Source organism: Eleutherodactylus coqui, chromosome 8, assembly GCF_035609145.1.
Source record: "Eleutherodactylus coqui strain aEleCoq1 chromosome 8, aEleCoq1.hap1, whole genome shotgun sequence".
In the NCBI taxonomy this organism is placed as follows: domain Eukaryota; kingdom Metazoa; phylum Chordata; class Amphibia; order Anura; family Eleutherodactylidae; genus Eleutherodactylus; species Eleutherodactylus coqui.
This window is the reverse complement of record NC_089844.1, coordinates 137316752-137340036: the sequence shown is the minus strand read 5'-3', so window position 1 is coordinate 137340036 and position 23285 is coordinate 137316752. Positions and strand designations below refer to the sequence as shown.

General features: G+C 44.7%; 1 protein-coding gene across 1 annotated transcript in view; it reads right to left on the bottom strand.

The window, feature by feature from the left end:
* Positions 1 to 2282: 2282 nt before the first annotated feature.
* ERN2 (endoplasmic reticulum to nucleus signaling 2) overlaps positions 2283 to 23285 on the bottom strand; it is a 35581-nt gene continuing 14578 nt past the window's right edge. The window contains exons 7-22 of the mRNA XM_066576525.1: positions 22236 to 22337; positions 21801 to 22062; positions 19791 to 19869; positions 19265 to 19412; positions 18023 to 18141; positions 16204 to 16389; positions 14231 to 14465; positions 13427 to 13517; positions 12955 to 13144; positions 10348 to 10447; positions 8954 to 9153; positions 8727 to 8874; positions 8372 to 8499; positions 7148 to 7271; positions 6119 to 6186; positions 2283 to 2833 (exon numbers count right to left, since the gene is read on the bottom strand). Coding sequence (XP_066432622.1) covers positions 2651 to 2833; positions 6119 to 6186; positions 7148 to 7271; positions 8372 to 8499; positions 8727 to 8874; positions 8954 to 9153; positions 10348 to 10447; positions 12955 to 13144; positions 13427 to 13517; positions 14231 to 14465; positions 16204 to 16389; positions 18023 to 18141; positions 19265 to 19412; positions 19791 to 19869; positions 21801 to 22062; positions 22236 to 22337 — 2363 coding nt within the window. The 3' untranslated portion in view covers positions 2283 to 2650. The remainder of the gene's footprint in view (positions 2834 to 6118; positions 6187 to 7147; positions 7272 to 8371; positions 8500 to 8726; positions 8875 to 8953; positions 9154 to 10347; positions 10448 to 12954; positions 13145 to 13426; positions 13518 to 14230; positions 14466 to 16203; positions 16390 to 18022; positions 18142 to 19264; positions 19413 to 19790; positions 19870 to 21800; positions 22063 to 22235; positions 22338 to 23285) is intronic.

Here is a 23285-nt window from a genome sequence, read left to right as displayed (position 1 = left end):
GCATGGATAGTGGCATGTGTGCTGCTCCTCCATTCACTTCACTAGGAGTGCCAGAAGTTACTGAGCATGTGCACTGCCATAAAAGTGAAGGGAGCAGTGGTGTGAGTGCACAGCCACCACTTAGGTCTGGGACATATCTCTGAATTGGTGTAGGTCCCAGTGCTCAGCCCACCACTGATGATCATGTTATCCCCTATGCTGTGGTTGGATAGTTTGCCGAGTTGGGAATACCACTTTTTTTTACCCTGAACAGCATAAGTCTCCTTGTCTTCTATAGAAATACACGGGGAGTTGAGATTCACCATCCCCTGTGGACATCATGGGCTTTTTTTTTCAAGGACCAACCTACATTTAAACTACTGCACAAGCGCTGACATCACCTCTAAGGTAATCCGGGCTCTTGCAGGGAGGTTACACTGAAGGACTTAGAAGGTGAAGCGCTGACTGAGAAACCTGTGATCCAGCGGGTTTTTTCGTTGACTGAAATGGCCCATTTCCACGTAACGCTTGTGTTCGTTTAAACGAGTTTTAAGCAATAATCGTTGTGTAAATGGGCCCTAAATCTGCATTTTAATCATCTCATTCACTTCAGTTTTGTGCTTGGATATGTTTCTTTTTTTTTCTCTGCACCAGGTAAGACAGATCTACTTCACCAACCAAAGTGGAAATTACTTAAAAAAACCTGACATTTAAAGCAATAAATCATTTATATTGGCACATTTAATTCACTTCTTAAATCCTTTTTTAAAATATGTACAGTCGCTCCCCTGCAAATACAAAATAAATTACTTCCTTAGAAAAAAGCCATTTAAAAATAACCACTTAACACTTTAGAGGGAAAAACAGAGTTTTTAGATTTCTCATTCAAAATATCAAACTGGAATAAACGCTACATCAATGGAATGTAAAATGACTAAACCGTAGAGGCATCAGTGGAAGGTTCTGCCTACATCACCAGTTCTAGCTGTCATATTACAAAAATTGCCACAAAAACCTACTATGACAAGTGACGTATAAATAGAGCCTTAGGCTACATTCATATATAGCAGATCTGCATGGAGCGCAGCTTTTACCCCTCACTTGAAGTGAAATCCACAGCATAAATTGGCGCGCTGTAGATTTCTCCCACAGTGTATGGATGGGATTTCTTAAAGCTGTTAATAAAAGTCTATCCTCACTTTTATTACCTGTCCCTAGAACAGGTGATAAGTCTAATCAGTGGGGGTCTTGCTGATACCAAGAACCGGGATCCCTTGTCACACACTGCACCCCCCCCCCTCCCCCGAAACAAATGGCGTAGCGCAGGCACGTGTGTGACCACATCTCCATTCAATCTGATATCACTGCGTGTGGATACAGCAAACTTGCAGTGACACAAAGAGGGAAACACAGGACGCCTGGTCTTCAGATTGTTTGGGGTCTCACTGGGGCAACCCCCAGCAATGAGACTTAGATTTTCCAGAGGATAGGTAATAAGATCTATACTGGTACAACCCCTTTATGGTGGTGTTCAGTGGGGATAGTTTCCCCGGATGCTGTTCAGGGAGTTAAAGGATGTATTTTTTTTTTACTCCCTCACTGTCAAAGTCTGCATGGTCCAACAATCTGAGTTCTTAGAGCACTGTGTGCAAGCTCTCCCATAGACTTCTATGGCACTGAGCGCACACCCAGCAGTCTAAAAAGAGTCAGATTTTCAGAGTGCCCGCAGCCTTCACCACTGGATTCCGCAAGAACAAGGTGCGGGCAAGTACAAAAACATGCTGCACATTTTCCACTATGTGTGAATATACCCTTATAAAAATACTTAAAAGGATTGTCCCATCAGGACCATCTCTAACTGGACAGGTCCGTTAGCAGAAACCCCAAGCCGGGAGGGTATCCTTTTCTATATACCCTAACAAAACATGGGAAACATAACTTTTAATTAATCTCAGTGCCACATCCACACCCAAATGGGCAAATCTTGTAAAATGAAACTTTTTGTTTTGTAGACTTTCACCTTAGGGCAAGGAACTTCAACATGTGGCACAGCAGTTGTTAAACTACACCTCCTTACATGCCCCAATAGTCTGCAGTGCTACGGGCGGACGACCCTTGCCTTAATGGGATCTGTACTAGAGATGAGCGAGCGTACTCGCTAAGGCAAACTACACGAGCGAGTAGTGCCTTATGCAAGTACCTGCCCACTCGTCTCTAAAGATTCGGGTGCCGGCGGGGGAGAGCGGTGAGTTGCGGGAGTGAGCAGGGAGGGAGGGGGGGGGGGGGGGGGAAGGAGATCTCCTTCCCGTTCCTCCCCCGTCGGCAGCCGAATCTTTAGAGACGAGCGGGCAGGTACTCGCATAAGGCACTACTCGCTCGAGTAGCTTGCCTTAGCGAGTACGCTTGCTCATCTCTAATCTGTACCCATTTTTGGAGACATGAGGCCTGTGAGGAGCCCCTTAGGTGCAACTGATTCAAAACGGATATAAAAAGGCACCTTTTGGGTTACACATTATCTAAAAGCAAAACAGTGATAAAATAATGGTGCAAATATAAAAGGCAGTGCAATGGACTGTATAAAAACAGCAGCCTGGTCACAGTACATCAAGTGTGATCCAGCTCGTCCCCCAGACGGGTCTGGCCATGGTTACTAGATGTCCAGGCGGCAGCATCAACGGCCTGGCTCCCAATGATAATACGGATGGAAGAGTCTCTCCTGTGCACACTGCGCCAAAGACTGATGCGTATGGAGGAGCAGAAGTGGGAAACGTGATGTAAAATAAGCCACAAACTCATCAGGGACGGAGCCGAGCGTCTCCCGGACTTCAGCCGGCAGCTCGTGGTAATGATGTTTCTAGAGGAACAGAATAAAAGTTGACCACATTATGTTGAAGAACTCATTTTTAAACTTCTCTCATTATTTTAGATGCATTAAAGAGGCTATCCCACCTAAATCATTTTTCACTGTTGGGACCCCTACGGATTCCAAAAAGGGCCAGATGGTCCTGCAATAAAGGCAGCGACTTCCATACATGCGCACCATTGCTCCATTTATTTCAGGAGGACCACTGGAGATCGCAACATTCACATGCTTAATGTGCTCTGGCAGTCCCACTTGAATGAATGGAGCAGCAGTTTGTATGTATGACTGCAACAGTTCTTAGGATTGGTGGGGGTCTCAGTCAGATCCGCACTGATCACCAAGCTATTCCCTATCCTGCGTTGAGTAGAAAACTTGTTTTCGTAGACAATTCCTTTAAGCAGCTTTCCAAACGGTCTCTTTCAGTATGCAGACGGATGTGCCTCCATGGTTAAAGACTGCAAGCAAAGCCTATGTAGTCTGATTCACCAGTCGCCTGCTTGTTGCTCACATACATTGAGCAAGTTACTAAATAACACTTGTCGGGTTGACGAGTGGATGAAAATTGTTCCAGTTACTTTGGAGGACCCTTAATGCTCCCCTCAACGAATGCTTTCGAACCTACTGTTCGTGCCTTTACCTAAAGAGACCTTCTGGCTTTGGATAAAATTTTGTCCTGGGACGGGAGGAGGTAATCATCTTATCTGCTGCTGTTCTTTACGGATGGCCCTCAGATTCGCTGGTTCTGAACCCAGTTTTCAGCTATCCAAGATGATCAACCCAATTTTCAGACTACCTAATGCCTTCAGTGCATTGGTATGGTTAAACTACCAGTAGTGGCGGACCTATGGCACGCATGCCAGGGAGGGCACGCACCAGCTGCTTACCACAGTAGTGAATACCGGCTGGGGTGCCATGGCTCCCCAGCCAGTAATCACTCAGCTGCACAGCTAATCCCGGGTGCACACTGTGACATTAATGTGTGCACCTGGGACCCTATTCTCCTGACCTTTCCTCCTTGGTTCCGCAAGAGGAGAAGGAAGGATGTGTCCGGGTGCACACATTAACGTCTGCTGCAGCACTGAGATAAGAAGGAGCGGCGCTTAGACTACAAGGAGGTTGTAAGTATATGGGTCTCTAGTGTCCCCTATATCAGCCCCAGTAGTAATAGTATTACTACTGGGGCCACTGCGGGGGGACACCATTACTAGTGAGGATCCTCTGCACGTGGCAGTATACCTCAAGCTGACTTAAAGGGTATGTTTACACGTGGTGGAAATGCCGCATCTGATTTCATACTATGTGGCGCTCCCCCTCACCTCTTCTGAAGGCTTCCTGCTGTCAGCGCTCCCCACCTTCCGGTTCCCAGCAGCCTGGTCAGGTGATGCCACTACAGGCCGCTGGAAACCAGAAGCCGGCGAGCGCTGAAAGCAGGAAGCCTTCAGGGAAGGTGAGGAGAGAGCGCCACATAGTATGTAATCAGATGCGGATACGCGGCTGATTTCCAGTCAAAATCCGCACCAATGGTACTACAGCTAGGAAACAAGCACAGGGCATTCCCCATCTATTTTGAAACAGCCCTGTCCTTTTTAGAACGACTGAGGTAAAAATCGTATGTCATGATAAGCCCCGCCCCCTGACATGTTGGCACTTTGCGATAAAAAAAGTGGGTTTTGGGTTGCAGTTTGGGCACTCTGTCTCTAAAAGGTTCGCCATCACTGCAATATACCTACTCTCTAATCACTAGCAACACTCATGTGATCTGTGTTGGCCAATCAGAGAGCAGTGGTCATCTTACATGGCTGAAAACAGGATCCTGAACCAGTGGATCGGGTGGACATGAGCAAAGAAAAACAGCAATAATATATTTCCCGCCTCCCGTCCTAGGGCGCAGTTTTGTCCTGAAAGTGGAGGGTCGCTTTAAAGGGGTATCTGTGAATAAAGTCTTTTCATTTTATGATGAAAAATTATATTTTTTTGTAATATACTTTCAGCATAGCTTTGAAGATCTCTGCTTGCAGTCAATGAATATCATCCTTCCTAGTGCAATGTGCTAGACATATGAATTAGTCCTGGTTATGTGATCATCGCACGCGTCCACAACTCAGTAAGCAGCATGTATGAGCACCGCCTCCTGTAACTAGAACCTATTATAACCAGGACAGGTTTCCAGCCACTGGAAATAAACAGGGAATTTGATGAAAGTAAGCAGAGATCTTGAAAACTTTGTGAAGCTGCACAGTAAAAGGTTATATAAAAGTTACCATACAATGAAAAAAGCTTTACTTGGTGAAACTGGAATGCCCCTCTAAGCAATATGTATGGTGACACATCCAGATCCTGCACACTATTGTGGAGGTGTGAAGTGTCACTCGCATTCTGCTGGGTTGGAGCTTAACCCTTTCCAATCCAATTTGTATCCTGGTTTTCTTAGGGGGCTTACTCTTTTTCTTCTGTTAGACAACGGCGCTCCCTGCTGGCTAAAGCCAGTACTGCATGAAGTGACACATTGGATAGGCTCTGACACCAGAGAGGCTGGCAAAATACAGTAAGAGAACCCCAACGGATGTTTTCCAACATCAGAGCTGCACAGCCTTAAATCATAATGTCTTCAGAGGTCAGACAGTGGATTGCAAAGGGTTAAAGGGGTTGTCCCGCGCCGAAACGGTTTTTTTTTTTTTTTTCAACCCCCCCCCCCCCCCCCCCGTTCGGCGCGAGACAACCCCGATGCAGGGGTTAAAAAAGAACACCGGAGAGTGCTTACCTGAATCCCCGCGCTCCGGTGACTTCTTACTTACCTGCTGAAGATGGCCGCCGGGATCCTCTCCCTCGGTGGACCGCAGGGCTTCTGTGCGGTCCATTGCCGATTCCAGCCTCCTGATTGGCTGGAATCGGCACGTGACGGGGCGGAGCTACACGGAGCTACATGGAGCCCCATTGAGAAAAGAAGAAGACCCCTACTGCGCAAGCGCGGCTCATTTGGCCATTAGACGGCGAAAATTAGTCGGCTCCATGGAAACGAGGACGCTAGCAACGGAGCAGGTAAGTGAAAAACGTCTTATAACTTCTGTATGGCTCATAATTAATGCACAATGTACATTACAAAGTGCATTAATATGGCCATACAGAAGTGTATAGACCCACTTGCTGCCGCGGGACAACCCCTTTAATGATGTTTACCCTCAAAAGCTCCATATTTCTATTACAGTGCTATTGTGTGATAAACAGAATGAAATGCGAGTCTGCTTATAGTTTACAGGCTCCTGTGCTGCAATCTACCTTGTTTCTCATGGCTCGGAGTAAATCTCGTATAGAATTTCCACGATATGAACGGAATTTCCTCAGGTCTGTAAACAAAAAAAAAAAAAAGGAGAATAAAGTATTGAAACCACCCACATGTAAATGTCACTTTCATGCTGTAACTGGTACAGCTATAAACTGCAAATATGTTTTGCTCTTTGAGGAAATACATTACATTACTTATGCTGTACTGATCCCGAGTTATATCCTGTCTTATACTCCATAGCTGCACTCACTATTCTGCTGGTGGAGTCACTGTGTACATACATTACATATCCTGTACTGATCCTGAGTTACATCCTGTATTATACTCCAGAGCTGTACTCACTATTCTGCTGGTGGAGTCACTGTGTACATTACATTACATTACTTATGCTGTACTGATCCTGAGTTACATTCTGTGTTATACTCCAGAGCTGCACTCACTATTCTGCTGGTGGAGTCATTGTGTACATACATTACTTATCCTGTACTGATCCTGAATTACATCCTGTATTATACTTCAGAGCTGCACTCACTATTCTGCTGGTGGAGTCACTGTGTACTTACATTACTTATCCTGTACTGATCCCGAGTTACATCTTGTATTATACTCCAGAGCTGTGCTCACTATTCTGCTGGTGAAGTCACTGTGTACATACATTACTTATCCTGTACTCATCCTGAGTTACATCTTGTATTATACTCCAGAGCTGTGCTCACTATTCTGCTGGTGGAGTCACTGTGTACATACATTACTTCTCCTGTACTGACCCTGAGTTACAGCCTGTATTATACTCTAGTGCTATTTTCACAGGCTACAGAGCTGAAATCTCCCAGCATTCCTTGCCAATTATTTAAACATAAAAATATAGATGTTTTTAAAACAACCAATCACATTCAGATGTGACTTTTTAACTACAGGTTTCCAACTTCAGTGACTGGACTGGTTGCTATGGGTGACAGCTGCACCTTTTTCCGTCATGGTTTCTATAAATGAGCCCCCGTGTCTCTTAGCTGTGATGTTACCTGTCTGTAGGGGAACAGATATGTGTAGTCGCCAGTTGACTCGCACAACAGAACGAGCATCTGTCTCAAGGCTGACAATCAGGGGGCTATCTTGTGGCTCCTTCTCAATGCGGTCACTGACATCCTGAATGTGTGAAATAAAAAACACAAATAGAGAAAATACAACTTGTATTAGCTAATATTTAATATATTGCATAATGAACTATATATTACTATTTTCTGTTAATACATATACAAATTTATTATTTGTACAAGGGTCATTTATGAGGGTCAGGGCTCCAAATCCTCTCCTTTCTATTACACAGCCATAGAGGTAAATGATAAAATACTTTCTACCTGCAGCCATCACTAGGGGGAGCTCACTGCATACAGATTTTAAAACAGCTCCCATCAAAGGGATTTCCAAGGTTAGACAAACACGGCTTTTGTCAAAACACAACACTGCCCTTTTGTCCATAGGGGGATGTGTGTGGTATTGCACCTCAGCATCATTGAAGTGAATGGTAGTTGTGCTGCAATACCAGACAACCCACGGAGAAGGATGGTGCTGTGTTTGTAAGAAAGCAGCTGTTTTTTTAACCCCGGACAACCACTTTAAAAAGGGCTTTTCTGGACAAAAAACAATGGGGACCTATCCTCAGAATAAGTAATCAATAATTAATTGCTAAGGACCGACTGCTCGAGATCCCCGGTGATCAGCTGATCGCCCAGCCCGCTGTCCGTTTCAGAGGTGGAAGTTCTGGAAATGTAATAGCTGCTTCAGCTCCCATTGTTTTCAATGGAAGTTAGACCAGCTATGGCACTTCCGCTCCTGTTCCCGATGACAATGCCCAGCCCTCTGCGCTAGCAGCAGGCCAAGAGATCAGCTAATTGCTGGGGACCCCAAGCGGTCGGTGACGATATTGACGACTGCCTTTGAGAAAAGTTCAGTAGTAGTTTTTTGCCAGGAAAATTACCTTTAAAAAATAAATAAATAAAATCTGTCTTCAGAAAGCTCCTGAGCTCCCCCTAGTGCTGGCTGTGAACGGCTACAATTTTATTATTTAACTCAATGATTATATGAAGGGAAGGAGAGGATTTAGAGCTTTGTATCAGAAAAAGTTCTGTTCCCTATAAACATAAAAATTACAAAAATTAACCAGAAGAGTACTTTGGATAGCTGTAGATGAAAGGCAGCTTGGAAGTCTACAGAGCAATAAAAGACACATTTTTCACCATTCCAACCTGGAAAAATTGTAGTTGTTTTTCACGCGCCCAGAAGAACGGATGTCTGAGAACATGAGGCGCTGAAGGCCGGAGCTTTGGATCACTGCTGATCATTCCTTCAATCAAGTCCCGTGCTACCACATTATCTGTAGGCACAATTTGGGCATGTTGCATTGTTAGTGGGCATAGTAGGTCCAGGTCCTATATATAATGCGCTAACCATTGCAAATGTAAACCACCAGATTTGAAGAACCAAAAGTGGCATAATAATAATATAAGGTGGCAAATTCCATCTAATTAGTTGCCATATTTAACATCATCCACTGTCTTATATACAGAACGCCCCATATGAAGATCCTCTATAGCTCCTTACCATGCGTCTCCTCCTGGAGCTGCGGCAGGCTGTACGACCCGTTTAGTATATTCCCTTGTCTCCTCAGGCTGTCTCCAAATGGATGCTGTCCACTTGCCAGGACGTAATAAAATACACAACCGGCAGAGAAAATATCCACGGCTGCCGTCTGCGAATATACAACACAAGTGCCATCTCAGACTGCACGCACGTTCTGCAGTATCCGATACGATTCTGGAATCACTTACTGGGTTTTGCGTTCTTCCATCCCGTAGAACCTCCGGTGCGATCCAGCCCTCGGTCCCGGGGATTCCTGAGCGCAGGCTGAAGCTGTTCCTTCCCACTCCAAGCTTCTTACAGAGGCCAAAGTCTGAAATAACTGCTCTCTGTCTGCCCTGGGCATTGGGCAGAGAGATGAGGATATTGCACGGCTTCAAGTCTCGGTGCACTGTGCAGAAAAACAGAAAATCCATCAAGGACCAAAATTTACAAGTCGAGCACAAAGGGACTTTTAGGGGAACCTTTAGCAGACAGAGGCCATCATCACAACAGGTTCTAACTAGAAGCCTCCAGAACTGAAGCCCTGTATTGGGGCATTGTACATTAGACCACTGCATGGCAGTAGTATTTAGGCACTCATCTGGTGGCACGTGTTGGATCTACTCTAGGTCTTCAGAACTATAGTAGCTTCTTATGCGGTCCATCCAAAAAGTATCAGGGAGCCCAAGGTATGCCAAAAACCACAAATAAAAACATTCCCAGCAACATTACTGCACCTCCATCAGCCTGAAGTGCTGACACTTGACAAGGATTGATTGATTCACGCTGCTTGCGCCAAATTCTGACTCCCATCAGCACGGGGCTACAGAAACCTGGATTCATCTGACCAGGGGATGCTTTTCTATTGCTCAGTCATCTGATCTTTGCACCACTGGAGCTTCTCCTTTCTGTCTCTTAGCCTGCAATGGCGCTAGAACTGGTCGCCTGCTCATCCATGCTAAGGAACAATGAGTTGCGCATTCGGACACGTTCGTTGGATCACCAGCATCGTATGTGCCTGCAATTTGCTTGACTGTGCAACACCTGTGAATGATTCTTAACATCCTCCTCTCACCTTTTTCTTTGACAAGTTGTTTCCATCAACAGGACCCACTTTTATAGCAGTTTTTTTTTTTTTTCAAACGCGCCATTTTTGGTATACTCACCACATTGTTACATGAGAAAACCCCACGCAGCTGGCAGTGACATCCTGACCCCGGCTAGTCCAGCACCGATGACCAGGCCTCATTGTAAGTTGATCAGATTGCAGGTCATTCCCATTTAATGTGGACTCATATTGAAACTGATCCACGGAAAATTTTTCACATAACTTTATGGCGCACTCCGGGGTCATGGGGATAGTTTTCATACAGGGAAGTGGCACTCGTGAAAAGTCTCTTCAGTGTATGGCTCTGCTATTTGGACATTGTGGTGGCATTATTGGTGCACATTATGGTTATTTCAGCGAAGTCCATTGTGATTGTGCTAGGGCTTGTAATCTTTTAAATCTTAAGACTTCTCCCATTAATCACACCACAAGCCACACCCCTTTTGTAAATGTGTCATGAGATGAGTTATTAAATAAGAACCCAATACTTCTCACCAATATTGAGGGAGTGTAAATGGGCGAGTCCAGACATAGCTTGATGGAGAAGGGTCGCAGGATCTAGGCAGATGCGAGGAAAAGCAGGATTCTCCACATACTGCAGAGAAAAACATAAGATATTGTCAATATGTAGAACGTTAAAGCCTTTCACAACTCAGCAAGCATTTTTAGGCTAGTCTCTGATTTTTGGAGACGAGGGGGATTTGTATTTAGAACATTTACAGGATGAGACAGGGAGGCAGTACTATCTGTAACAACATCATTTACAGGGAGAGAAAGGGTAGCAGTACTATTTGTACCTACATAGTTGAGGCTTAGTTCACATTAGCATTGTGGCTCCATTATGGGCGCAGAAAAACTGAATCCACTGACAAATCCATCATGTGACAGAACCGAATGGTGGCGCTGAAAGGACCCCAATGACTATAATGGGGTCAGCTTGGTTTTAGTCCTGAATCTTGCCGGACTAAACAGCAATGCATGCAGGACCATTTCATCCAGGCTTTTAATGGAAAACTGAAATGGAGACGTAAAACGCTGATGTGAATGAAGCCTTGTAAGAAGATACAGGGAGGCAGAATATCATTTACAGGGCGAGACAGGGAAGCAGTACTATCTGTACCTATATCATTTACAGGGCGAGACAGGGAGGCAGTACTATCTGCACCTATATCATTTACAGGGCGAGACAGGGAGGCAGTACTACCTGTATCACCATAATTTATCCTGAGACACAGGAAGGCAGTGCCATCTGCGCCTAAATCATTTATAAAGAGAAATAGGGCAGAAGTACTATTTGTGCCTATATCTTTTAGAGAATGAAACAGGGAGGCAGTACTATCTGTACAGACATCATTTACAGGATGAGACACGAAAGCAGTGTTGTGCGCGCTTACGTCATTTACAAGAAGAGACAGTGAGCCGTACTATCTAGAAATACATTACCTACAGAGAGAGAGGGAGGCAGTAATATTTGTGACATCATCATGTTGTAGGCACAAAGACATACTGCTTCCCCCTAACAAAAGGACTATGAATATGTTAATGAGTTGTTAAAGGACACCACTCTTAACCACAGGACTCATGTTTATGTCCTGGCAGGGTTGTCCTTAACGCAATAGAACATAAATTTACGTCCTGTGGATGTCGCAAGCTCACAGGGAGCCCATGTCATCCCGCAGTGGGAGCCAGCTGTGACCGATAGCCGGTCTACTGCTGCAACAGCGGGAATCAAGGAGAACAGCGATCCCCGCAGTTAATCCTCTACATGCCACGATCAATGTACATTGCAGAATGTAAAGGGTTCACAGAGGGAGCCATCGTTACGTCATCGGCCGATGGGTTGCCATATCAACTGGACGCCAGACACTGGTGTCTGGGCTTGCCTTGGCCTGGGATCACTATTATAAGCGATAAAGCATTGCAGTACAGAAGTACTGCAATGCATTATCATAGTGATCATACCTTTTATAGTTCAAACACCCCTACAGAAACATAACAATGTTAAAAAAGAAAAAAAAACAAGAAAAAAAACAAAACGCTTTACTGTGCACTTCCCGTTTGTGTAAATTAAAAAAACAAACAAAAACACATATTTGGTATAATATCGGTGTTGATCTGTACAATAAATTGAACATACTAATTTTATCCTACAGAACAAAAACGTAAAAAAAAAAAAAAAAAAAAAAAAAAAAAAAAAAAAAAGCTGCATGTATCCCAGGAGTTTCAGGCCCCCTCCACACGGGCAGAAATTCCACGGCAAGATTTCCTGCAGAATTTCCGCCCGTGCCCGTTGCCATAGGATTGCATGCATGCACACAATCCTATGCACACGGCCATGATTTGTTAGTGTGAAAACACACGCAGAAAACAAGTCGCGGCATGTTCTATTTCTGTGCGGGTCTCGCAGAGGCCCACACAGAAATGTCAGTAGTGACGGTCCGGCTCCACTCTGCGCATGCGCCGGCTGGGCGGCAGCCAGCACATCACAGAGAAGAGGAGACACTGGGAGCGGGTGAGCCGCAGGTCTCTGCAGGGGCACAGGTCTGCAACCCGCTGCGAGAATTCTCACAGCGGGATCCGACCTTATTGTGCAAAAGTTGTAAAACCTTAAAAACAAACTTTTTTGGTATCGTAATCGTACGAGCCTGCGGGAAGGGAAAAAAAAAAAAAGGCAAAACTGTATGCATTTTCTCTGTCTGCCCGCCAAAAAAAAAAAAAAAAATTACTAAAAGTTTTACAATACATTAGATGTACCCCAAAACGGTACCAATAAAAACAAGCTGGCCATGTCGACGGAAGAATTAAAAAAAACTTATGGCTTTTGAAAAGTGGAAATGAAAATCCCCAAAACTTCGTTGTGTTTTTATGGCCAAAACAAGCTGTATCCTTAAGGCGTTAACATAACATCTGAGGGCTTTATCCATGAACCTACATTCTTATGAATCCATTTCGAAGTTCAGAATGGCCGCAGTGTAGTATTTTATTCACAGCTACTGTATTTGCCTGATGCTCAAGCAAAGTACCTCACATAATGCCCTATAACATACAGTGTAGGTGCGGGCTGAGGACCACCACATCTCTTTCCCTCGGCCATCCGCTCACCTCCTGTAGGGTCGCTGCACACAGCTCCAGGGCAATGTAATAGAAGAGCCGGTCGCTCTCGGTACAGTAATAGCGAATCACATTGGGATGCTCGTCGGACTCTCGCAGCAGCTGCACCTCCCGATCAGCTAGCATGAAACTCTCTGGCAGGATTCTCTTTACGGCCACTGAACGTCCATCAAACCGGCCCCTGTACCAAAACAAAGCGCAGTTTAATATTAGAGATCTTTAGTTATAAGTAAATGCGGGGGGAATCATAACAGATCTGCCATATCCATAATGGATCCTTGATGACGCAGAAGTTTGCTACCATTTTCACTCTGTGGATGTAAACAATGCTGCCATTCACTGACAGCAAGCAGAGTACCTCAAAATGGTGCAGAATTGAAACGCAAAAGTATACTAGAAAGTTGCAAAACTTTTCACTATACAAAAGGTTAAATATTATATTCACACTGAAGCATCTACTCACCTGAATACAAATGTCCCTCCAGCTCCGCGACCCAAAATATCTTTGGGGAAAAAGGAAATTTTACCCACTTCTATCTCGTCGTCGTTAGAAGCTGTAAGTAGAGTCAGAAAGAAGAGGAATCACGGCTGGAATCATGGCCACCACAAAGTGCTGATGTCACGAACATCATTTATCAAGGTGATCTGACAGGAAAGTGCTAAATCGCAGCTATTGCAGGCAGGTGTCAGCTGGAAGCAACAGTTGTACCCTGTATTGTATAGAGCGAAATCGGCTCCTGATCCCCCTCCATACAAACCCCGAACCTCCATGACGTAACTGTACATCATGGAGCGTTAAGATGTTAAAGTTGAAAGGATTGGTCCGTTCTACCGACATGTCGGCTTTGTAAATATTTGTATATATGAAATAACAATGCTAGAGTAGATTTCAGTAAAACTGTTGTGTGATGCCCCTTTGTTACTCCTGGAAATGTATAAATAAGTTGCCAATTGGGAGAGTTACCCTTAACCAAATTGCGTAGTGTAGGAATATGCGCCATTGACAACAAGAGGAACAGTAACACCAAGTTGCCAATTTCTCCATTTTATTCCAGAAAGAGTAATAGAGAAATGGCAAAATGATGAGTTGTAAGAAAACTTGCGCCAAAATTGCTACTTTATGGAAGACTAGTTCATCAGTACTATACTCCCGAAAAACTTCTTTTAAAATGGCTAGATGTCCACAGGTCGTTTATGTAAAGGGAGGGGGGGGGGGGGGGGGGGGGAATCAGTAGAACAACAATGATGGTCCCGCTGCTTCACTCACCTTCTGGCTCGCCAGTGCTTAACCTCTTCATGCCATTGGCCTGACCATATTCTTGTTCCTCGCTTCTCCGCTTGCTGCTCCCGGATCCATGATCTCCCGTGGACGCGGTGCTCTCAGTAGACAGCCTGTGTGGAGCGGCCTCTGATGCCATTTGCTGCTGATGCTGCAGCTGCTGAATCTTCTCCTCCAGCTGCTGCTGTAATTCTTGCTGCTGCCTGCGCTGCTGCTCCCACATCTGAAAAATGCAGGCGCCATTATTATCCCATCATTGCACGCACCTACTCCTAAAATGGTGATCTCTAACTGTGGTGAAACGATATGTCCCAAAATGCCAGTAACCGCTGGCCGTCAGGGCATGCTGGGAGTTGTAGTTTCACCACAGCTGGATAGCCACAAGTCAGAGACCACTGTATTTTAGTCAAAATACTAACGACCACCAGTCCATCCGTAAGTTGCATGCTCCGCCCCTGATCACATGATGATGACGTCATCTTAGATCCTGCCAGCACATGGCTGCTGACCAGCTAGGTGTTCATTAGTATTTCATAGCAACTGAGGCCGCAGGGGATGTAGTCCGCCTGTAAGCTGCACAGGAGTGAAGGGCCTGTGATGGCGTCACAGTCATGTGATCAGAGACAGAGCATGTAACTCACTCAGGATGAAGGACCTGCAAGAACGTCACTGTCATGTGATAAGGGGCAGAGTATGACAGTGACGTAATCATAGGTTCTTCATCCCAAGTGCTGTGCTTGTGATCCCCGTTGTACGGGATGAAGAACGTATGTAGCAGAGCTGTATGTGATGTACAGGCAGTGGAGCCACCAGAAACACTGGTACTACAATTTCCTAACAATTACTAATAAGATTTATTAGTGTGAACCAGTCAGCATCATTTTTACTATTAAGCTGCCGCCATAGAGCTATCAATTACACTCTATGCTGTACACATGTCTTGGCCCAAGCATCAGCCCCCCAAAAAACGTACTTTTAAAAATGTGGCGCCCTGAATACAAATTCCAGGTCTCGGGTCAATCGGGCAGTGCGAAGAGCTCACCAAGTCGCTACATCATGCCCTTAACCACTACCCCTTCTCACAATACCCACCTTCCCCGGATCCTGAGGTTAGTGCTTTCAGCGATGAAATCTGACACACGCACCATGTGGCCCCGCTCCCCACATATGCGCAGTGCACACCCACATCAAGATGAAGCAGGTATATTGAACTGTGCATGTGCCGGAAGATTTGGGGAGATGGCTGCAGTGTGTGTGCGGGATTTCAACGCTACCAGCGCCATCAGGAGCCGGAGAAGATGGCGATTAAGAAGAGCAGGAGTGGAGACTGGCAATGAAGCAGTGATCCGCAGAGCTCTTGGTACCACCCTATTGACTTGAAACTCATAATGTACATAGAGGGTGGCAAAAAATAAAAGATTTTAGACAGATGCTTACTCTCCAAGTTTGGGCACAGACGTGTGTATTGCACAGAAAATGACTGATCGCAATACAGCGGCAGTTTAATGCTGAAAATACTGCTGACAGGTTCCCTTTAAGGGCTCCTTCACACTGGCGAGGGCGATATCGCCCTTGTAATCCATGTGAAACCCCTGGATGCGAGGCGTTTTCATGTGTAATCATGTAATCGCATCACTGCGGGGAATCCCTCCAGCTGTGGCTGAAAGGGATTCCCCGTCACAGCCGCGGCCCCGTTGAAAACAATGGGCGATATCGCAAAAAGATAGGACATGCTGCGTTTTTTTTTCCACGCAACATCGCGTGAGTGAAAAAAGCAAATGGGAATGAAAGCATTTAAAGTCACTGATTTCATAATTATGTATTTTTCACTTGCATCGCAGGAAAAAAAAAACAAAACGCAATTTTATCACCAGTTTGAAGGCATCCTAAAGTCCATTTTCCCAGACACATGTGACCTTCCAAATAGCTGATAACAGGGAGAAACAGATTCATCCGCTCACCTTGGGAAAAGTGAATCCAAACATCACCCATCCTCCAAGAAGAAGAGTGACGATACCCGTGACAAGCAGATTGGTAATCGTGGAGTCTGGGAGGACATTTCCTGCTTCTTCTGGGGTAGTTTCTATCTTTACTCGGCCTTCTGTGTCACCCAGAGGGGATTCTCCTTGACTCTGTGGGGACAGAAACTGCAGGAAAATAAGATGATGGGTTACATAGGATGCCAATAACCAGATTTAGAGATGAGGAAGATGAAAATGGAAAAATATTCAGTGTACAGTAAAAATGTGAAAACTAATTAATAATATCCTATTTCCATACTGAGATATGAATGGCTTGCAGTTACAGGCCCAAAGCCTGAGGCTGCACTACTGGGAGATTCCGATGACAACATGGCTTCTTCTAAATTCTGGCAGATTCAGCATTGTCATGGAGACCTTGTGTGGATTTGACTCGCTACATACATTAGATGGACCCCGCATATGCAGAAATAATTGTCACTTTCTAAGCAGGCAGGAAGTAGATATTGATGAAGATGCTGATTCTGATACACACAAGGTCTCCATCTGAAGGAGGCCTGTTAACAGCGAAATATTTAACAGAACTATATCATTGAATGGGTTTAAAGGGCACTTTCTATCAATGACATATCCTCAGGATAAGATCATCAATAGCTGATCAGCTGGTGTCAGTTGCTCAGGACACTGGCCAAACAAATGTTGGGGCGCCCACTGTCAGTGCCACAACATAGTGTAAGAATCAGCGCTAATTGATTTTAATGAAAGCTGCAACTGCAATTACCAGTGTCGGAGACTACACAGAGAGGAAGCACAGCTTTCTGCTTTCGTTCCATGCACTGTGTTGAGGCACCAAAGGCTGGTTTACGTGGGCCGATGATCGCTCAAAGATCGTTTAAAGGACAGTTTGAGTGGCAGCTTTGGGTGATCATTTTGCATAAAAATTAATTGGTATTTAAGTATCTACTCAGCTACCTAAATGCCAATTAGGTATGCAAATGTAGCCTTCCCTGAACACAGCTAATAGCCCAAAGCTATTATCTGCGCTCAGATCCTTTGTTCTACAGAGAAACAATGCTAATCAGCACTCCCCTGGTGGAGAACCACTGATAAATTATGTTGAACTGAATTTAAGGATCACACGATGGCTGCACATTTACACACACCAATTATCGCTAAAACGATCGCTGATTAGTGATTTTTCTTTAGCGATAATTGGCTGGTGTAAATGGGCCTTAACAGCGGATTGCCTGGGGTCTAGAGTGGCAGACCCCAACTAATCAACTATTGATGATCTTATCCTGAGGATAGGTCATCAATAGAAGTGCCGTCAGAAAACCCCTTTAAAAGGAGTTTTCCCGGGACTGACATATTGATGGCTTATCCTCAGGGCAGGGCATCAATATCTGATCAGTGGAGTTTTCTAGCTCTGTACCCCTAATAATCAGCTGTTTAAAGAGGGTGCAACACTTGCCCAAGCGCTGAGGTCTCTTCCCTGCATACTAGGCACAGCGCTGTACAATTTGTAGCAGCTGTGCCTAGTATAGCAACTCAGTCCCATTCACTTGAATGGGACTGAGCAGCTCTCAGGCCATGTTACAAATGAACATGAGGTCACTGGCCTGAGAAGAGACTACGGTGCTCCTCAAGTGCTGCAGCCCCTGCAAACAGCTGATCGGCAAGGATCAGAAGTGTCAGACCTCCACTGATTAGGTATTGATGATCTATCCTGAGGATAAGCCATCAATATGTCAGTTTTGGAAAACTGCTTTAACAGATTATCAAAATCCAGGATAATTCTTACATCATCGAATAGGGTTTTGGGTGTTGGTCCACGAATGATTGTCTCTGTATCCCTCCTCAGAGTCTCTGGAAATGCTCGGAGCATGGTGGTGTGAACAACGTGAGGAACTTCATGGTGTCCTTTAAGAAAAAAAAAAAGTTAAGCAATGAGAAATTTTATTAGAAGGGTGTAACTGATAAACCTATTGGATCTGTGAAGAAAGTTCTTTGAACTAATACCTGCAGACTCAGGGCTGGTTCAAGGTCTGTGATGGTCCATGGATACATAGCCATACCTCCCAATATTTGCTCCTCATTCATGGGACATTTAAGAACCCTGCTCGGATTCACCCACTAAAAATATGCCTATTTAAATGCAAATTTCATACGTTCTTCCCAGTCTACAGCCCATTTCACAGGAAAAAAAGCCAGTTATGAGGTGTAAACATGGAGGTGCCCATGCTTTATGTGAAGGAGGGAAATTGAGAGTAGTACTTGCCAATAGTAACTAAATAATACCATCGCATAGTGCCTATGTACACTATCCTACCATATAGAATTAAACACCTGGGCAAAAATCAAAAGTCGTATTTATTTCCATATGTTAATACTTAGTGGGTGGGGCTCCTTTGGCCCTAATGACATTAGGTACTCTCTGTGATATACTTTCTACTAACACCCGATACATTTTCGCTGGCATTTCACTCCAATCATCCTGCAAATGTCTGGTTAGTTCTCCCAAAGAAGTTGAACGCTGTTCAGATTTCCTGACCCGACATTCCAGTTCATCCTAAAGATGTTCAGTAGGTTTAGGTCGGACTCTGTGCAGCCGGTCCAATGGTTGAACATCCATATCCTCAAACCAACGTAAACCTGTATTGGATTTGTGACAAGGTGCGTTGTCTTGTTGGAAGTATTCATCACTCCATAGAACATTCTTCCATTACTCAATTGTTCAATGACAACTCTCTCTGTACCATTGTACACAGGATGATGTATCTTCTTTGAGAGGACATGCCAGAAATTGCAGGATGAATGGAGGGAAATACCAACTGAAGTGTATCAGATGTTAGTAGAAAGTATGCCACAGAGAGTATCTGATGTATTAACATATGTAAATAAATAATACTTTTGTTTTTTGCTCTGGTTCAATTGCTTTTGGTGTTATAGTGTAGTTCAGCCCTATTGTGAATGCATAATAATAACAGTACTATGTAATGCTCAAATAACAGGGTTGACACGTGTTCCCCTCCTTCTCCTTTACCTATAAGCAGCCATTGATTTGCAGACACGATGCTCCCAAGTGGGTACTTGACGTCTGTGGTCGGCGTTACATCAAACTCAGTGGATTCCTTCAGTGTGACATCCTGAGTGGTGGGCCCCTCGATCCGGGCCAGTGTGATCCCCCGGGGCTAGTAGTGATCCCAAAACAGGATGTATTAAAAGAAGAAATAGTAAAAGGAATGTCTAAAATATCTTACAGTGCACATGAAAAATGCTAATGCTGATTTATAAGTGCTTGAAGTTACAAGCCAGATACCCCATGACAACACTTATCATAGGCACCCTGTAGGACCACATGAATGCCCACACAGATGTGTGTCTACACTAATGTAGAAGGATTTCGATCCATGCAATGGCCCTAAGACAAGGCAGCACAAAACCAGAACTTAGGCAGTGCATTTAATAGGGACATGACAACTCAGCAAAACTGTCTAACTGTAAAGTCACTTCTAACTAGATGGATATGAACAAATCTCACAAATAACATGTATAGAAAATATTCTCACCACTACAGAGACCCCCTCATGGATCAGTGATGTGGACGCATAGAATCCACTGGCGTGCTTCCCCACATACAGAGACGGCCTGTAAAAAGACAAGTGCGCAAAAGTTATTCCAGTTCATACAACAGAGCCGAAAATAAGCTACTTCAGACTAATTGATCAGTCTAAAGCTGTGGGGGAACCCAGCAGCAAGTATTCGGCTTCTCTGCAGCGGTACCACAGGGGAAATGAACTTACTGAAATCAATGAGTGGTTTATATAATGAATAGATGCGCCAAATCCTCCAGAGTAGTCATTATTGGGGGGTCCAAAATGCCCCCTCGCTTTCTATTAATTCACAAATGTGGGTGCCACTATAAATACGAGGGGATGCTGATAAAAAGAAAGGTCAAGCCAAGATCTTAAGTGAAAGGAAGTTCTATCATTTGAAAGCCCATTCTTTGTAATTCTTTGTGAACAAACTAAGGTCTGCTCTCATGTGTGATTCTTATGTTCTGCAGGTCTGAAGACAACATGGTGGAGTCTGCAGCAGATCTCACTACAAAGGTGAGCAGCAATGAGGTTCCCGTTTCTGAAAGGAGTATCGGCCAAAAATATTCATGGTGACCGGGTGCAAACATTAGGTGACAAGTGCCCTCCGTACTCCACTGTGAAGAAATTGGAGTGCAAATTTAAAACTGGCCACTTCAACCGACGATGAAGACCGTTCCAGGAGACCTCCGCCGGTGACCGTTCCAGAAACCACAGACACCATCCATGATAGGATTCTGGAAGACCGGCAATTATCTGCTATACGATAGCGGAGGCTCTAAACATTTCCAGAGGAGTTGGGTCCATTCACAATCATCTGGACATGAGGAAGAGGTATGCCAAGTGTGTCCCGAAATGTTTGTCAGCAGATCAAAAGTGTGCCTGAGTGCGAGCTTCCCGGGGAATTCTGCAGCGTTTTCGGCAAGATGCTTTCCTGTCTCGACTGCCGATAATGGATGAGATATGAATTTTTATGTATGATATGGAGTCAAAAGAGCAGTTAAAAAAATGGGGACACAGAGGTTCCCCACATCCAGAGACGTTCAGAGTGCAGAAGTCATCATCCAAGATCTGTATTATGGGATACCGCTTGTAGACTGCCTTCCAAAGAGGTCTACTATCACAGCTGTGTATTACATAATACTTCTGGATAAATTGAAGGAGGCATTGAAGTGTAATAGGTGCAGAAAGTTGACTAAAGTGTCAAATTCTTGCATGACAATACCTTGTCCTACACAGCGGCCATCACCCAGAGCAAATTGGCTGACCTGTGCTTTGAAGTGTTGGATTATCTCCTTATTCACCTGGTCTGGCACCCTCGGACTATCATCTGATTTCTAATTTGAAGAAACACCTCAAAAGGAACAAAATTTGCCTCTATTCGTGACACAATTGCAGTGACTGATGCCTGGTTTACCGCTCAGCCAAAGGAATTCTATCTGAAAGGGTTGAAGAAGTTGCAACATCGCAGTCAAAAGTGTATTGCTACCCAAGGAAACTAAGTAGAATAAGGGAGGTTTCATATCTGAGTCGGAACATCTGGGCAGAGGCCCCCGTCACAGATGCGGCTGAATATACCGAAACAAACAGCGCTGCATGTCTAAAGGCCAGGAAACTGAGCAGATAGCGGGCAGACCTCATTAATATAGTCAAGGAGGTCCACGCAGCACTGTTCGGGTCTGTTCAGAGATTAAACCGTTCAGCCATGGGGATTTCCATTTCCCGCTTCTCGAATAGAGCAGGAAAGAGGAATCTTCAGCTCAGGTGTGAAAGCACACGGTTTAATTTCATTGTTCTAGGTCAACTTTTTGTGGTCAAAGCCAAGGACTTACCAGCACTCCCTTGTAGATAATTAGTATGTAATAATTACGAATTTGCATAAGTAAACCAAGGAACAGGCTGCCTCCACCAAACTTCTTAAAACAATGTCCAGCTGTTGAACACCCCAGTTAGGAAAAGCGTCCTGTAGGTAAGAGTACTCACAGCAGGTGAGTCTTGGTGCTGCTCAGGTCCTGCACAGCCTGGTAATTCCATTTGAGAAGACTTTTGTCCTTGGAATTGAAGGTCAAATAACGAAGGGTTTCCAGTGCAACATTCAGATGTGGGATTCGTCTCAAGCTGTCTTGGTGCCACATGAAAAGTGCGACTACTGGGGAACCATAATTCTGCATCCATAGCACTTCTCCACTCCCCTGATCGGCAGTCACCAGCATCGCATCTCCAGTGGAGGCAAAGTGTGCCATCTCTATTGTAAAGAAGGAGAACTCAGATCTGCCCATATAGTGAGAACGTAGGCGAAGAAATATGTGTTTTTTTCATGTACTAAATACAATATCTCCACCTGTTGCAGTTACCAGCATGCTGTGTAACTCCGCAATAGCTGGCGAGCAATAGGTTGGAGACCACTGCTGTACTCACTGTATTCATAGCTCTCATCGCACAGAGGGGCAGAGTAGTCATGGAAGGTGGCATTCCAGCGCAGTTCCCGGGATTTGGTGTCATACATTGTAATCATGTACTCTGCATGGTAAAAATGGATAGTTCTCCTCAATAGGTCTCCAAGTAATATAACAAAGCAGAAAGCTATACAGGACTACGAAAGGGGTTCTCAGGTCTTTACAATATGCTGTACTTTGTATTCAAATTAACCCTTTCCAATCCACCGTCTGACGTCTTCCTCCATTCTGATTGAAGCTTGTACAGCTCCAATGTCAGAAGACGTCTGACAAGGTATTCTTAAGGCCCATTTACACCAGCTGATGATTTTTAATTTTTTTTTAAAGCAAACACTAATCGGCGATCGTTTTAGCGATCATCGGCGCATCTAAACGCGCGTCCATTGTGCATTTTTCGGGCACTGCTAGCTGATCGTTAAATTTAGTCCAACCTAAAAATCATTCAGCCTTATCAGCAGTTCTCCACGGGAAGTGCTAATAGCATTGTTTCCCGTGGAGAACAAAGGATCTGAGCGAAGATAAGAGCCCTCGGGGGGCGTTCAGGGAAGGCTTCATTTGCACACTTAGTTGCTACAAGGTAATTGAGTAGCAACTTAATAGTTTATGCAAAATGATCGCTCAAAGCTGTCACTCAAACTGTCGTTTGAGCGATCTTTGAGCAATCATCGCTCCGTGTTAATAGGCCTTTACTGTTTATTGCCAGCCACTCCGCTGTTGGAGCCTCTCTGGCGCACACTCTGGCTTTAGCCAGCAGATGGCACCATTGTATAACAGCAAAAAGAGAAAGCCATTTAGGAAACCCTGAATACAAATTGGATTGGAAAGGGTTAAATGGGTTTTGTGGTCAAAAACTATTGATGACCTATTCTCAGGATAGGTCATCGATAGTTAAATCGATGGGTACCCGCTGCTCGGGATCCCCAGCAATCATCTAATCGCTCGGCCCACTGTCAGTGCAGCAGAGCCGGACATCATCGGCAATGGTAGCGGAAATGCCATAGCCAGCCAGCCA